This window comes from Ctenopharyngodon idella, chromosome 18, assembly GCF_019924925.1.
Source record: "Ctenopharyngodon idella isolate HZGC_01 chromosome 18, HZGC01, whole genome shotgun sequence".
Lineage (NCBI taxonomy): Eukaryota > Metazoa > Chordata > Actinopteri > Cypriniformes > Xenocyprididae > Ctenopharyngodon > Ctenopharyngodon idella.
The window spans coordinates 21,110,110-21,124,727 of record NC_067237.1 but is presented as its reverse complement, the minus strand read 5'-3'; the positions used below and the strand labels follow the sequence as shown (position 1 = coordinate 21,124,727).

General features: G+C 36.8%; 2 protein-coding genes across 4 annotated transcripts in view; one reads left to right on the top strand and one right to left on the bottom strand.

Annotated features, from left to right (window-relative positions):
* Positions 1-8,576, bottom strand: part of hsf4 (heat shock transcription factor 4) — a 31,600-nt gene extending 23,024 nt beyond the window's left edge. The window contains exon 1 of the mRNA XM_051869505.1: positions 7,675-8,576. The gene's annotated coding sequence lies outside the window, so the exon portion shown is untranslated. The remainder of the gene's footprint in view (positions 1-7,674) is intronic.
* A 4,154-nt stretch (positions 8,577-12,730) lies between these two features.
* gnao1a (guanine nucleotide binding protein (G protein), alpha activating activity polypeptide O, a) overlaps positions 12,731-14,618 on the top strand; it is a 102,843-nt gene continuing 100,955 nt past the window's right edge. Inside the window, exons 1-2 of one of the 3 annotated variants that reach the window (XM_051869508.1) lie at positions 12,731-13,467; positions 13,603-13,645. In XM_051869508.1, coding sequence (XP_051725468.1) covers positions 13,350-13,467; positions 13,603-13,645 — 161 coding nt within the window. In that variant the 5' untranslated portion in view covers positions 12,731-13,349. The remainder of the gene's footprint in view (positions 13,468-13,602; positions 13,646-14,618) is intronic. The other 2 variants (XM_051869509.1, XM_051869507.1) reach the window with 2 other exon arrangements.

Sequence of the window (14,618 nt, the reverse complement as noted above, 5' to 3'; positions counted from 1 at the left end):
TTCATGCGAGGAATTTATTTATTCCCTCATTTACATGTTTTAATCTAATTTTTATTTATTCATCTGTTTATCTTTTTTTTTTTTAACTGCCTCGTGGCCCCTGGACCCCACTTAAAAAAAAACCCTGCTCTAGAAGACTAAAAAAAAAAAAAAAAAAAAAACTTGAAGTAATTGCTTGCCAAATAGTGTACTGACCTTGAGACGTCTGTTCAGCACACTAAATAAGACCTTTTCTTTCAGATACAGGCCATGTTTGAACAGCTAATGAAAATTAGTTGATTTGTGTGTGATTGGTTGATTGGATGATTCCCAAGTTTCCTGGCCTGTTTCTCTCAATATATTTCAAACAAGGACAAACACTGCAATGGTGCTCTGGGGGTTTTCATTTTATTCAATATGTCTTGCTTTTGCTTAGTGTCTTTCTTCTTGATGAAATGAAATAATGTGTAGTGACAAAGTCTCTTATTGTGGCCTGTCAGTCGCTGTGTGACTGGGTCTGGCTAGTGTGAATTAAATTCTTTCACATCTTTCAATGTGTTGCTGTACACCTTTTTTTTTTTTTTGGTCTCTCTCCATATTTCATGTGCTTTTGTATGATAAGCTCATTTTCCACCCCCACCCTTCTGGATGAGACCTCCTGAGCATACAATTTTTTTTTATATGTGTGTAAAAGCTAAGGTAGTTGGTAAAGTCCTAACCATCATGATGTTTGTACTGAAATCTGGCTATGCTACACAGGAAGATGGAAAGTCCTCTGATGGAATTACACTGAAGGAACTGAAAGTCAGCAGATAGAGGATGTCATGAATCTGTGTGCTTAAAGTAACCGATTTTTTGAGTTTCACAGTCTGAAATGTAAAACACATGCCACGTGGACAAGGATCACCCCAGGCAGGGTTTTACTTGTTTGAACTTTCAGTTTCATACATAAATCACAAAACAAAAGTAAAACTGCATTTAACATATTTCCTGTCAAATAATCTGATATGAAATTCCATGTCAGCTTGTATATTTATGTTAACATAAACATTTCTATTTAAATTTTTTTGCTGGTCACTAATCTTTTAAACAAATAAATCCATTTTACTGTTATGTCCATTTTACTGAGCTTACAAGACAACTGACATCAGATTAGTACTGAGGAATATTGACATTCCTCAGTACTAATCTGAAAGGCAACTCAGTGTGAGACAGAGACCATTTAATTTATCCGTCTGTGTATCTGTTATATATGGAGTTATGAGTTTATGATCTCATAAAGCAGTCCTTCTCCAGAGAATTGCTAAGACAACCAGTGAAACTGCCACCTGGTGCTCATCACTGTCAAGGGCACCTGGTGGAGCTCTATTTAAAAAAAAAAAAAAAAAATAGAGAACTGCTGGTTTATTCATAAAATCTTAAGGAATTCAGTCTTTTAATGTTTCTGTAGTCAAACATTTTTGATTCCTTGACAAAATGAAATAACTGGAAAGATATTGAAGATGCATTGTACATAACCACTCAACAGATATTAGGGTGATGCTATTCTTTTGGAATTTCAGGAGGTTAGTTAAACAACTGACTATATTGGCATTAGAGGGAGGTCAATGTCAAATCACAAATTTTTTTTATATTGATATATATATTTATATTGATTTTTTTAAATATTTATATAAACCAATGACCACAGATATAGAAAGCTGGTTCACTCCTATTACTTATAAATGGGAGAAACTGCAACACACAATATGGTGGAATACGCCCCGCCTACTAAGTAAAAGAGCCAATCAGCAGTTGGTAAAATCATTGCAGTTGCCATTTGAAACTCCGGTTCGCATAGAAACCAGAGTCTCACGCTGAGATGTGCATTGGCTGGTCTAGCCTAAAAAATAAGCTTTTATAACACTAAAAAAACAATTTATTGGACAGTTCATGTCAGATTTTGTTGCTGATTTGAAATATGTTATTTAATTGTGTTTTGTTTAGACAATCATAAAGCCCAAAGTATTTTGTTTAGACAATCATAAAACCCATAAGTATACACTTTTTACACGTATGCCAGGGTCAGCGTACAGTGCGCGTGACGCGAATTTCATCATCGGAAGAGTACGTGCACCGTCGGATTTTTGTAACCGCGTATACTTTGTATGCTCAGGTCGCACATGCGCATTTAATTTTTTTTAAGCGAAAAACAGTATGCGACAAAAGAAATATGTCCAAATTCCCAATACTCATAAAACAGTAGGCAAATGTAACCTGATGCAGTACTACTTCCTACCTCTGAAGTGTGCATACGATGGACACTTTACTGTCCCATGAAGCAACGGTAGAGGATTTGTGAATGACAGTGAAGTGACGCAACTGATGCTGATTGGTCACATGATAGTGACAACACGGCGAATGTAGTACACTGGATTACATTCATACTACATACATTCATACTATATAGAACATACTTGCAAAGTAAGTGCTCATTTAAAATAAGTACCTACTCAAGAGAGTATGCGATTTTGGACGCAGATGCTGAGTTTGTCTTGCTTCAGCTTGACAGGTACAAATATGTCTGTACAAAGAGGGGGCGTGTTTAAAGGCTGTTCACACCAAGAATAACTATAAAGATAGCCTAAATATAACAATAACTATATTAGTATCCACACCAACGCACGATGTTTGTTATAAGCGTGCACTGCAGTTATGTCATCTTCCATTTTAAATGCTCGAGGTCTTTAAAGTCAGGTGGATTCTGAATGCTTTAACGCTCATCAGCTGGAAAAATGATCCAACGATATCGTTCCTCTGTGTCGTTATCATTGTAGTTGTGGTGTGGAATTTCATATTCTTATGGAATTAGAACAATTATTAAAACTTTATAGTTACCGTTATAGTTATTGTCCTTGGTGTAAACAGGCCTTTATTCGGTGTTATCAAGTTTAGTGAAAGATCTAGAACGTCATCAGTTCTAGATCATTTCACAGACTGATTTCCTTTAGGTTTTTATCAGGCATTAGGGTAATTTGATAGGAAACGATTTACTGACATATAAGTATCCTTCATTTTATCATGCTATAGCTCTGAAAAGTAATGTTAGTTCTAACATCATTTGTTTACAGAAACTTGTCTAAAAGTGTCTAAATACTTTTAGGGCCACTGTATATTCACAAGTCTTGATGATGTGTAAGAAAACAGACTGTATTCAAAAGATAGGAACATATTTGCATACAGACAGCCAGGAAGCTAAATGTTAAGTCTTCTTGGTTCAGTCACACCAAATCAGAGCTGGTGCTTTAAAGACTGTAGAGATGATTGTGAACTTCAGTTTGAGCTCCAAAGCCTTTGCTTCTGTCAGTCACTTGACTGTGTCTAAAACTGACTCCTTCAAAGTCTTGCAAACCATAATCTTACAGGGCCTTAAATGGAAGACGAACCCTGACTCTCAACGGAGGATTTACTTTTGGCAACAACTGAGCAAATTCAATTTGGCACAGGATTTGATGGTCCAGTTCTAGAAGGCAATCATCAAGTTCATCACCTCCTGGAAGGGGTCAGTCAGTGCAAGGGAGACATAGGACTTTGATGCATTATTTGTTCAGCAGAAAGTGTTTTTGAGCACTGCTCTGAAGAAAAATAAAACAGTTTCTACCTTTCCATTCCTGCTTTATGTTCATTCAGTGCACTTGGGGCACTAAAACATTTCTGATGACCTCTAGCACTTTGCACCTACCCCTACCTAGGCCATTTAACTGTACAAATTGGAGAGTCTACTGTACTGTATGTAGTCATATAGTAGCACATTTAGCTATTTATATTGAGCTTAAATTCATTCAAAATCAATACATGAAGAACACTTCATCTCACCTTTCAGCACACTTTAATCTCTCTCTGTCTCTACACTGCACAACTAATATGTTTATATGGTTACTGAATTTCCACTGTTATGTTTGGTAACAGCATACTAAGTAAACTGACTCATAAATGCAAATTTCACGAGTTAACACAGTTCTGACTTTTACACCAGTGAGATTCTTGTGTTAGTTTGTAGCCTGAGAGCTTCCCTATCTCATGCCACATCCTGAGAGTCATCATGGCATAAAAGCCTCAGGCAAACTCCATTACAGCTATCGCATACATCACAACTAAGAAAAAAGACAAATAATGATATGTGAACATTGAAGTTATTGCAGTCCCACTTTTGTTTCACATTGCGGAATGAGCACTCTTTCTTTTTCCATTTTCACAGTTTATGTCTTTAGTCTCTTTCCATGAGCAAAACAGTCTATAATCCACTGTGTTACATTTTTTTATACACACAAAAAAATAGCTTGTTGGTCTAACTTAATAAAATTATTTCCACATAATGAAGGAATAGGTTGATTTGAACTTAAACTAGGGTAGTTGTACTGATGTGTATAACTCATCTTAATTCAACAAGATCACATCAATTTCATTTGACGTATTCTGTGAGCGTTCCCTGAACATAATTCGCTCTTGTTGATCTTACTAGTGCTGTCGCTGCTCAAATTGGTACCCTATGCAGAGTTGCATGAGATTTTTTTATTGGTTTCAATTGTGGTGAAAAGATGAGTAATAAACAAGTAAAGAGAATAAGCGAGTAAAAATATTACTTGTCACTGACATTAGTACAGATATGGCTCATTGAGTAACATCATTGTATTTCATGTAGCCACCCACAGCCTAACCACAAGCTCTACTCTTCAGCACAATGGTAACCACAAAAAGCAACATAACAGAAATTCTTTTAAATGTCAAACATAACGGAACATTAAACATGAACAGGTCTTTCCTTTTAGTAAAAAAAAAAAAACACATTAAATATCACTTAATTTTAAAACTTACTCTCCTAATTCAGCCCTATGCAAAGCATGCTGGGAACTGTTTCAGTCAATGCAACAAAAATAATTTCTGCAGTCCCAACAAAAATGGATTAAGTTAACTTAACATTTTACAATTTTAATTTCATTTGGTGTAATAAAATTGAGTGCAAATGACAATTAAAGGATTAGTTCACTTTAAAATGAAAATTACCCCAAACTTTATTCACCCTCAAGCCATTCTAGGTGTATATGACTTTCTTCTTTCTGATAAACACAATCGGAGTTATATTAATAAATATCCTTATGCATCTAAGCTTTATAATGGCAGTGAAAGGACCAATGAAGCTGAAGAAAGCGCATCCATCCATCATAAATGTACTCCACATGGCTCCGGGGGTTAAAAAAAGGCCTTCTAAAGCGAAGTCATGTGTTTGTGTAAAAAAAATATCCATATTTACCAAGTTATAAAGTAAAATGTCTAACTTCCACCAGACCGCCTTCCGTATTCAACTCATGAAGAAAGTGTAAAACTCTTGCAGTTTAAAACGCTTACGCTATGTCATACGCCTTCTGTATTCAGATACGATGTGTCTCTTTAGCTTCATACTCGTTGATCCCGTTCACTGCCATTAAAAAGCTTGGATGCGTCAGGATATTTATTAATATAACTCCGATTGTGTTCATCAGAAAGAAGAAAGTCATATACACCTAGGATGGCTTGAGGGTGAGTAAATCTTGGGGTAATTTTCATTTTAAAGTGAACTAATCCTTTAAAGGGTTAGTTCACCCAAAAATTAAATTTCTGTCATTAATTATTCACCCTCATGTCGTTCCACACCCGTAAGACCTTCATTCATCTTCGGAACACAAATCCAATGGCTCAGTGAGGCCTGCATTGCCAGCAATTAACACTTTCAATGCCCAGAAAGCCACTAAATATGTATTTAAAACAGTTCATGTGACTACAGTGGTTTAACCTTAATGTTATGAAGCAACGAGAATACTTTTTGTGCGCCAAAAAATCAAAATAACAACTTTATTCAACAATATCTAGTGATGGGCGATTTCAAAACACTGCTTCATGAAGCTTCGAAGCTTTACGAATCTTTTGTTTCGAATCAGTGTTTCGGAGCGTGTATCAAACTGCCAAACTGTTTTTTTTTTGGTGCACAAAAAGTATTCGTGTAGCTTCATAACATTATGGTTGAACCGTAGTCACATGAACTGTTTTAAATACATCTTTAGTAGCTTTCTGGGCATTGAAAGTGTTAATTGTCTTGCTGGCAATGCAGGCCTCACTGAGCCATTGGATTTGTGTTTTCCGAAGATGAATGAAGGTCTTACGGGTGTGGAACGACATGAGGGTGAGCAATAAATGACATAATTTTCATTTTTGGGTGAACTAACCCTTTAAGTAAAAAAAAAAATTAAAAAATTTGTGTCGCTTTAGCTCATTATAATTAAGTAAACTGAGCAAACAGCTAAAATCATTTTTTCAACAAGATCACTAGCAACTGAAAGAGGTTCAGTTTATAATGGTTTTTAGTTTAGAATTAGAATTAGCATTAATGTATGATAACATAGTCATCTTCAGAGTGTCATTGTGGTTTAACTATAGTCTTACAATCACATGCAGACCCTCATGCAAACGGATGCTCTTGATATTCTTGCATCAGATGCATTGATTGTGCAAGGTTGTGTCATTCTTTCCACTCAGTGTTTCTGATGATGGATTTGAACTTAATGACACTGTTATTTGAGAACAGTAAAACAGAACATTTGTTATCTTCCTTATCATCATCTTGTAATTAATGCTAATGGAACAATGTGATTGTAAGGAGATGAATGCTTATACATCTGCCATTCATAAACAATTGATTGCATTACCCCTGACCCTTTGCTTTGATCACACCACCTTCTTTTTTGGGCGACTCCATTATCCTTTTCCAATGGCAGTGATAGTAACACCCCAAAATACTGGTGTTATTTGGTGGTTGATCTCCACTTTAAGATAATTCAGATAACAAATGACAGTGTGGTGAATGCATGTACCCACATAATATATTGTGTGTCATATTTAGTATTTTTCATAGTTTATTGTAAATGTAAAAAAGTAATTGGCTGCTATAAAACTCAGTATATGTCTTGTTTAAACATTTTCAGCTGGTTAAACTTAGAAATGAAAGTTCACCTGCTGCCTTAAAAATGTGAGTTAACTCAACTAAACATAAGTTAACTCAACTTGAAGATAACCTTTGTTTCAACTCACAAATAGTCAAAGCAATGGATTATTTTAGATGAAACTTAAAGTAATGCATTGTCTTGTCTATTTGTGAGTTGAAACAAAGGTTATCTTCAAGTTGAGTTAACTTATGTTTAGTTGAGTTAACTCACATTTTTAAGGCAGCAGGTGAACTTTCATTTCTAAGTTTAATCAGCTGAAAATGTTTTACAACTTATGAAGTGTGAAATGTTCCTGAAGAAGCCTTTTTTTCCCTTTCAGATTTAAAGGTGGTGTGTGAATACATCATACTATTGAACATTTGTTAGCATACTACAGCCCTAGTTTCATTTCAGGCTATGTGCAGATTTCACTTTCAGGTAACGGATCACAGGAAATAAGAAGAACTGAATCTAGTCTGTTGTCTCGCTTCTGTCTCTACATATTTTCTCATGACTCATTTAGACACAAAAACATTATAACAGGTCAGCGTGTGGCACATAGATCCATCTCAGACTAAAAATCATCTTTAACATTAAAAATTTCAACCCTTCCATATCTATTTTAAACAGATAATCTACATGAGTCGCATGACATGTATGTGGTGAAGTTGAGCATGTCAGCAGTTATGTGGATACTTACAAACGCTGAAAACAAGCCTGGGCGACTGCTTCGTAATGGTGCGTGGGTGGATATCTACTGCTAGATTCACAGATTCAGTCACTCCTACCACTGTCTCTCTCACCTCTTCTCTGTCTTGTAGGGGAATAACAGTTAGACCACATAAAGAAAACGGTATGCTGTGCTCAATGAAGACCAGGCGTCAAAGTTGAAGCTGACAAAGAGTTTACTGAAGACAAATTCTCCACACTACCATAGGCTGTAAAAAATGAGTAAAAGGATCCAGCCTCCAACTAACTTAGGATACAGAAACACTAGCACTTAGTCATATGGATAATCATTTGACGTCATTTCTACAGCTTTGGATATGTTAACAGTACAGATAATTCTAGCAGCATCCGAATGGATGTTGTCTCACCTGCCTGACCTGCCTGTTTCCCCATTGTGCGACCTGCCGGACAGTTTCACTCCTCAATTACCTTCTTGTGCCTTGTCAACCACCCTGGTTGACTCATTTGGGTCCTCTCTCACTCAGAACCCTGACACCTTTGGCATGGTCACATGCCTCTAATAAATAATAAACAACCCTTGCAGGCACAATTAGATAAAACATTGGCGATATCTTTTCCCTTGAAGGCTGTGTTTTGTCAGGATTTCACTGGAACAGAACATTAAAAGTACATCCACAAAGAGCAATAATACAAACTTCAACACATAATTCACTATCATGGTTTAACATATAATGACAAATCCTAAAAAGAATTACACATGCTAAGTATGCATTTGTGTTAGTGGATACATTTTTGACCTTCATGACCTTAGCCACAAATGTCTTACATGTCTCTTGCAGCTATCATGAGAAGAGCAGAATAAAGTTCAAACTGACAATTCTCTTTCTACAAAATATAACTCATGGGTCAGACCCTCAGTTACCTCTCAGACACCAAATATAGAGATTGCCTGTAACATAAATAGCAGAATCGATACACTGGTTTTAAGAAAATTTCCAATTCATTATATATAATACAAGAGGGATTGTAAACCCACACCCTTCAGTCTCATTTATTAGGTCTCTCTCTCTCTCCTCCCTCCCTTTCCTTTTCAAATCAAGTCAAATCAAATCAAATCAACAAAGCTTCACTGGCCTAATTGTCAATAATAGGATATTATTGCAAAGCATTCGAACGGTTGCTATTAGCAATAGTGGCAGAGAAATCTAATTTATTTTTAAGATGATCCTTTAGAATTATTTCTGGGCATATGTTTTTAGCAGTGTGATATCACCAAGACAAAATGGCAAATTACTGTCAATACTGACAATATCACACCATGAGTTTGTGTGTAATGTGTGAATAGACACCTCTCTACAGTTCAATGGGTCGATACAAGCCAAATGAAATTCTTATAACTGAAATTGGTGTGTTTATATTGTGCTTTTTAAATTCCTCAGATTTAATAATAATAATAATAATAATAATAATAATACTTCCCAAGACCTGTAATGGAAATGCTTTATTTAGCATTGACCGATCCAGACAATTAGAAATAAGGTTATATTCATAACAGGGGCCTGGGAAGTGTTGACAGAAGTAGTTAAATTTAAATACGCAGGCAATAAAATTGGAATAGGACTTCCATATTCAATTCTATGCTCATAAGATTATACAGACCATTTCTAGACCTACTCACGCCCATGGGTTTATATCATAGCTTTAGTTTAGGATAGCAGTTTTGGAACAGGAGAAAACTTAAAATTTTACTTGAAATTGTAATGCAATTGAATTTCAGAATGAATTTTTCAAATCTCATTTCACATTTACCACAATTATATACCAAATACCAAAAAGAAAAAGATCAAATGCAGGTTTTCCAGTCACGCATCGGCATATTTGAGCTGCACACCCTCAGAAACCAGCCATCACTTCACCATAGAGTAATCGGTGTACATCTGCATTCATGTGAAAATATTCATCAATACCTTAAGCGAATGTTTCTTTCATTATATTGTATATTGTTATTATAGCAGGACGATCAACCCGGTTTTGCTGACTGTCAGAGATCCAGTTTCTTTATTTCATCTTTCCTGTCTTCTTTTTTTCACCTTGTAAAGTTTAAATCTGTTTTGACGTGCTTTATCAAAATATGTCCCACAATGGTCCTTCAAAGCTATTTGAAAGCATTTTACCTGAACGTTGACACTATACAATGTGGTCACATACATTTTCAGCTTTCTCCAAATGTGGTTGAAAGTGGGCAGTCTTAAAACATTATGGGCCCCACTGACAACTGTATTTAGCATTCTCCACTTGGGATCTCTGATGCAGCAAAATGTATCTTAATATTTGTTGTAAACAGGGCCCTACATTATATACAGTGCTCAGCGTAAAAGAGTACACCCCTTTTGAAAAGTAACATTTTAAACAATATCTCAATGAACACAAAAACAATTTCCAAAATGTTGACAAGACTAAGTTTTATATAGCATCTGTTTAACTTATAAAATGAAAGTAAGGTTAATAATATAACTTAGAGAACAAAATTTTCAAATTAGGGTGATGCAAAAATGAGTACACCCCACTGAAAGTCTCTGGAGCAAAACTAAATTTTAGACTACAAATGTCTAATTTAACAAGAATTCAACCACAGGTGAGTCTAATTATTCATTACACAGGTGTCCAGCAGACAGTTGACTATAAAAGGGTGTTAAAACCCCTTCCCATTTCATGCTGTCAGCAATGGCACCACATGGAAAAGAAATGTCACAAGACCTGAGAAAAATAATTTCTTTACACCAGAAAGGTGAAGGCTACAAGAAAATCAGCAAAGCTTTACTTATCAGTCAGAATACTGTAGCAAAAGTAGTAAAAAAATTTAAAAAAGATGGAACTGCAACCATCTCACAGAGACATCCAGGTCGTCCACGGAAGTTAACACCTCAACAGGAGCGTCTTCTGATGAGAAGAGTTGAAGAAAATCGGCATGCAAGTTCACTGCAGTTATCTAAAGAAGTAGAAAGCCAAACTGGGGTGACTATTTCCCATGACACAATACGGCGTACACTGCAGAGGAATGGCATGCATGGGTGCCGTCCGCGAAAGAAGACTTACCTAAAGCCCAGGCACAAAAAAGCCCGCCTAAAGTTCGCCAGGGCCCATGCTGACAAAGATGAAGACTACTGGGACTCTATACTCTGGAGTGATGAGACCGAGATAAATGTTTTTGGAACTGATGGCTTCAAAACTGTATGGCGTCGCAAAGGTGAGGAATACAAAGACAAATGCATGGTGCCTACAGTGAAACATGATGGTGGCAGTGTCCTTATGTGGGGCTGCATGAGTGCTGCTGGTGTCGGGGAGCTGCATTTCATTGATGGCATCATTAATTCACAGATGTACTGCTCTATACTGAAAGACTCCGTGCCCTTGGTCATTGTGCACTTTTCCAACTTGACAATGATCCAAAACGCACATCTAAGGCCACTGTTGGATTTCTGAAGAAGAACAGGGTGAAAGTGATTCAGTGGCTCCTGATCTGAACCCAATCAAACACCTGTGGGGAATTCTGAAGAGACAAGTTGAGCATCACTTGCCATCCAGCATCCAGTCTCTAAAAGAGGTCATTCTTGAAGAATGGAAAAAGATAGATGTTGCAAAATGTCGCCAACTTGTTCATTCCATGCCTAGAAGACTTGGTGCTGTCATTAAAAATCATGGAGGCCAGACAAAGTACTAGATGTAGTAGTTTTTGTTGTGGGGTGTACTCATTTTTGCATCACCCTAATTTGAGTAAAACTGAAAAATGTGTAATCTAAGTTATAATATTAACCTTACTTTCATGTTATAAGTTAAACAGATGTTATATTAAACTTAGTCTTGTCAACATTTTGGAAATTGTTTTTGTGTTCATTGAGATATTGTTTAAAGTGTTACTTTTCAAAGGGGGTGTACTCATTTGTGCTGAGCACTGTAGGTTATTCAGTATAGGTTTCGATGTGGTTTTCAAATGTTATAGAAACTACAAATGTAAAATTAGTAGTAGGTCAGTAGGTCAAAAAAAGGCTAAAAAACCAACATATGTTCATTGGAAAATGTGCCACCTACATTTTGGCAAAACTCCAAAAACATACATTAAAGGCCATTAAAGGGATAGTTCACCCAAAAAAATCACCCTCAAGTTGTTCCAAACCTATATAAATTTCTTTGTTCTGCTGTACACAAAGGAAGATATTTGGAAGAATGTTTGTAACCAAGCAGATCTTGCTTGGTTACAAATATTGACTACCATATTAAGAAAAAAATACTATGATAGTCAATGGGGAGCGAGATCTGTTTGGTTGGTCAGGTCAAAGTGTCTGAATAATTTTTGCTCCCAAATTGTTATGTTTACTTATATAAATGAACTATAGTGTCCTGCACCCACTAGTAAAAATATATCAAAAATTATATCTAGTGTCTGTATTCATACAAACGGTAGGGCCTATATATATATATATATACAGTCAAACCAAAAATGATTCAGACATTTTTGATATTCTTTTACTAGTGGGTGCATGACACTATAGTTCATTTATGTAAAGGAGGATAGCAAAATAAAGTAAACTGTGACATATTATACCCAAAAATTCTTCATACAGTGGATTACCAGTAAAACTGATAAAAATCTGGAACCAAAAATTATTCAGACACTTTGACCTGACCATGTTTTGCTTAAGTGTTATCTCACATAATTATTTTTTTCTGACAGTTTAACTCTGAGATCTTGTCATATTTTATTACCATTTTTTAAACTATAATGAATAAACTGTATTAATTAATTAAATGTTCAAGGTGTGAATAAATGTTGGTTTGACTATAATATATATATTCATTCGACTCTCCTGAAAGTCATTGTATAATTTGCATACTGGCTTTGTTAAACAACCTTGCCAATAAAGTACTTTGATTTTTGAATTTTTAAATTGCAATATTTTATTTATAATTTCGTAGCAATATCAGTATTTCTCATTCCCATCAGATTTCTAGTCATTTGGCGTTGCTGTTACAGGTTGTCAACACTAGGCTAATGGCCACACCTTTCTGTGATTCTTCCTGTGGCCAGGGCCCGCTCATCGGCTTTAGATCATCCGCTCCCCACAGAAACACAACACTGATCCAATATAGTCGTGCATACACACCGTTTAACAGCGTTCGCGTTGCGTGAAACACCAAGAGAAGCGCATTTATTCCGCCTACAGATAACGGCATAAATCTAGCTGTAGTTAGCGGTGCGCGATTCGAATGCTCGCTCGTGCGCGCGCGCTCTGTCTCTCTCCTTCTCTGCTCCTGACGTCAGCGAGATTGTCTGAGAGCGTCGAGCCCAGCGCGTTCTCTCTCCATACTGACCCTCCATTGTGAGCACGCTAACGATGCCAGCGCTCGCAGCAGTCGCCGCCGCCGCCCAGTAGAGACCTCCCAGCCCGAGGACCGAGCACCACGACCCCGTTACACAGACCGAGAGCGCGCGCCAGAGACTTATGTTCCAGCCCAACGTTGTCTTTTGCGGGATTTAATGCTCTAGCTAGTCGCCGACAGGGAGAGAGAGTGTGTGTGTGAGAGAGAGGGATAGGGACAGCCATAGAGAGGAATAAGGAAGAAACACCGAGGATATTTCTCACCCGGACCATTTTGGAGATAAAAAGAGCCGAGGTTCATCTAGCCATGGGATGTACACTGAGCGCAGAGGAAAGAGCGGCTCTGGACAGGAGCAAAGCCATCGAGAAAAACCTCAAAGAAGACGGAATCACTGCTGCTAAGGATGTGAAATTGCTCCTGCTAGGTAATGCGGAGTGGAGCCCTTCAAATCTAGCTGTATCCTACACATCGCAGTGTCTCATCCGATGAATGCACATATATGGGATCTCTTCATTGTGACAGGCGATCTTATTCCCTTGTGTCTGTCTCTTCTCCACAGGGGCCGGGGAATCTGGGAAAAGTACCATCGTGAAACAGATGAAGTAAGTGGCATGTTTTAAATGACATCCATCAGTCAGTGTGCGCTGTGTGAGACCCACACGAAACCACCCACCCACCCACACACACCCTCTATCGCTTGATGGCGAATTCTTAGGTCCGCCATATTTTCAAGGAGTTCATTCTCCACTAGCGTGTTACATACATTGTAGCCGTGACATGATGATACGGTGTAGCAGATCCGCAGTATGTATATTAGTGGGTTCGGGAAGACGAGGCGCCGTCGATGTGCTGTTCACGAAAATGGTGCTGAAAGTCAACTGGGGGACCGTGTTTCCTAGTCTAATGCTCTATTGGCGTCCACTGACACACTCCACCCCGATTTCACTTCATCCTGTGGGCATTTACGGATGTCTTCCTGTGCATTTGTTGATATGACAAACGTCATAAATCAAATATAGGCCCTAACGTTTGTAGGATATATATATATATATATATATATATATATATATATATATACATGCTACTGTACCCTTTAGCAGAGAATTAAAGATTTTATGCAGCATCACTTTAGAGATTCATATTCTTTTACCTATATGCAGTAGAGACCGATAACTGATTTGACCCATATATTTTCACATATTCACACTTTTCCACTTAACTAGTTATTGGTTCTTCAGTGATAAATGTCGTCCCCTTAATAGTAAAGTACTGTTTGCAAGCTTTTACATATCAACCATTGATTTTCAATGAAGAATATATGTAGCATTTTAAGCTTAGTAGCTCTATTTGCAGCTAATAAATGTAACTACGTAAAATATAAGCTAATGAATGTATTCATAATACAGGTTATGTTGTATTTATTATAGTACAATGATTATTAAAAAGCAGGGATAAAACAATTTAAAAATGGTTCTGCATATTTTATTTAGCACTTGTAAATGTAAATATATAAAAACCCCACTACCAGTCGGTTTATACTCTGCAGTTAATAGGGTGTTAAGAGCCTTCTGTTGA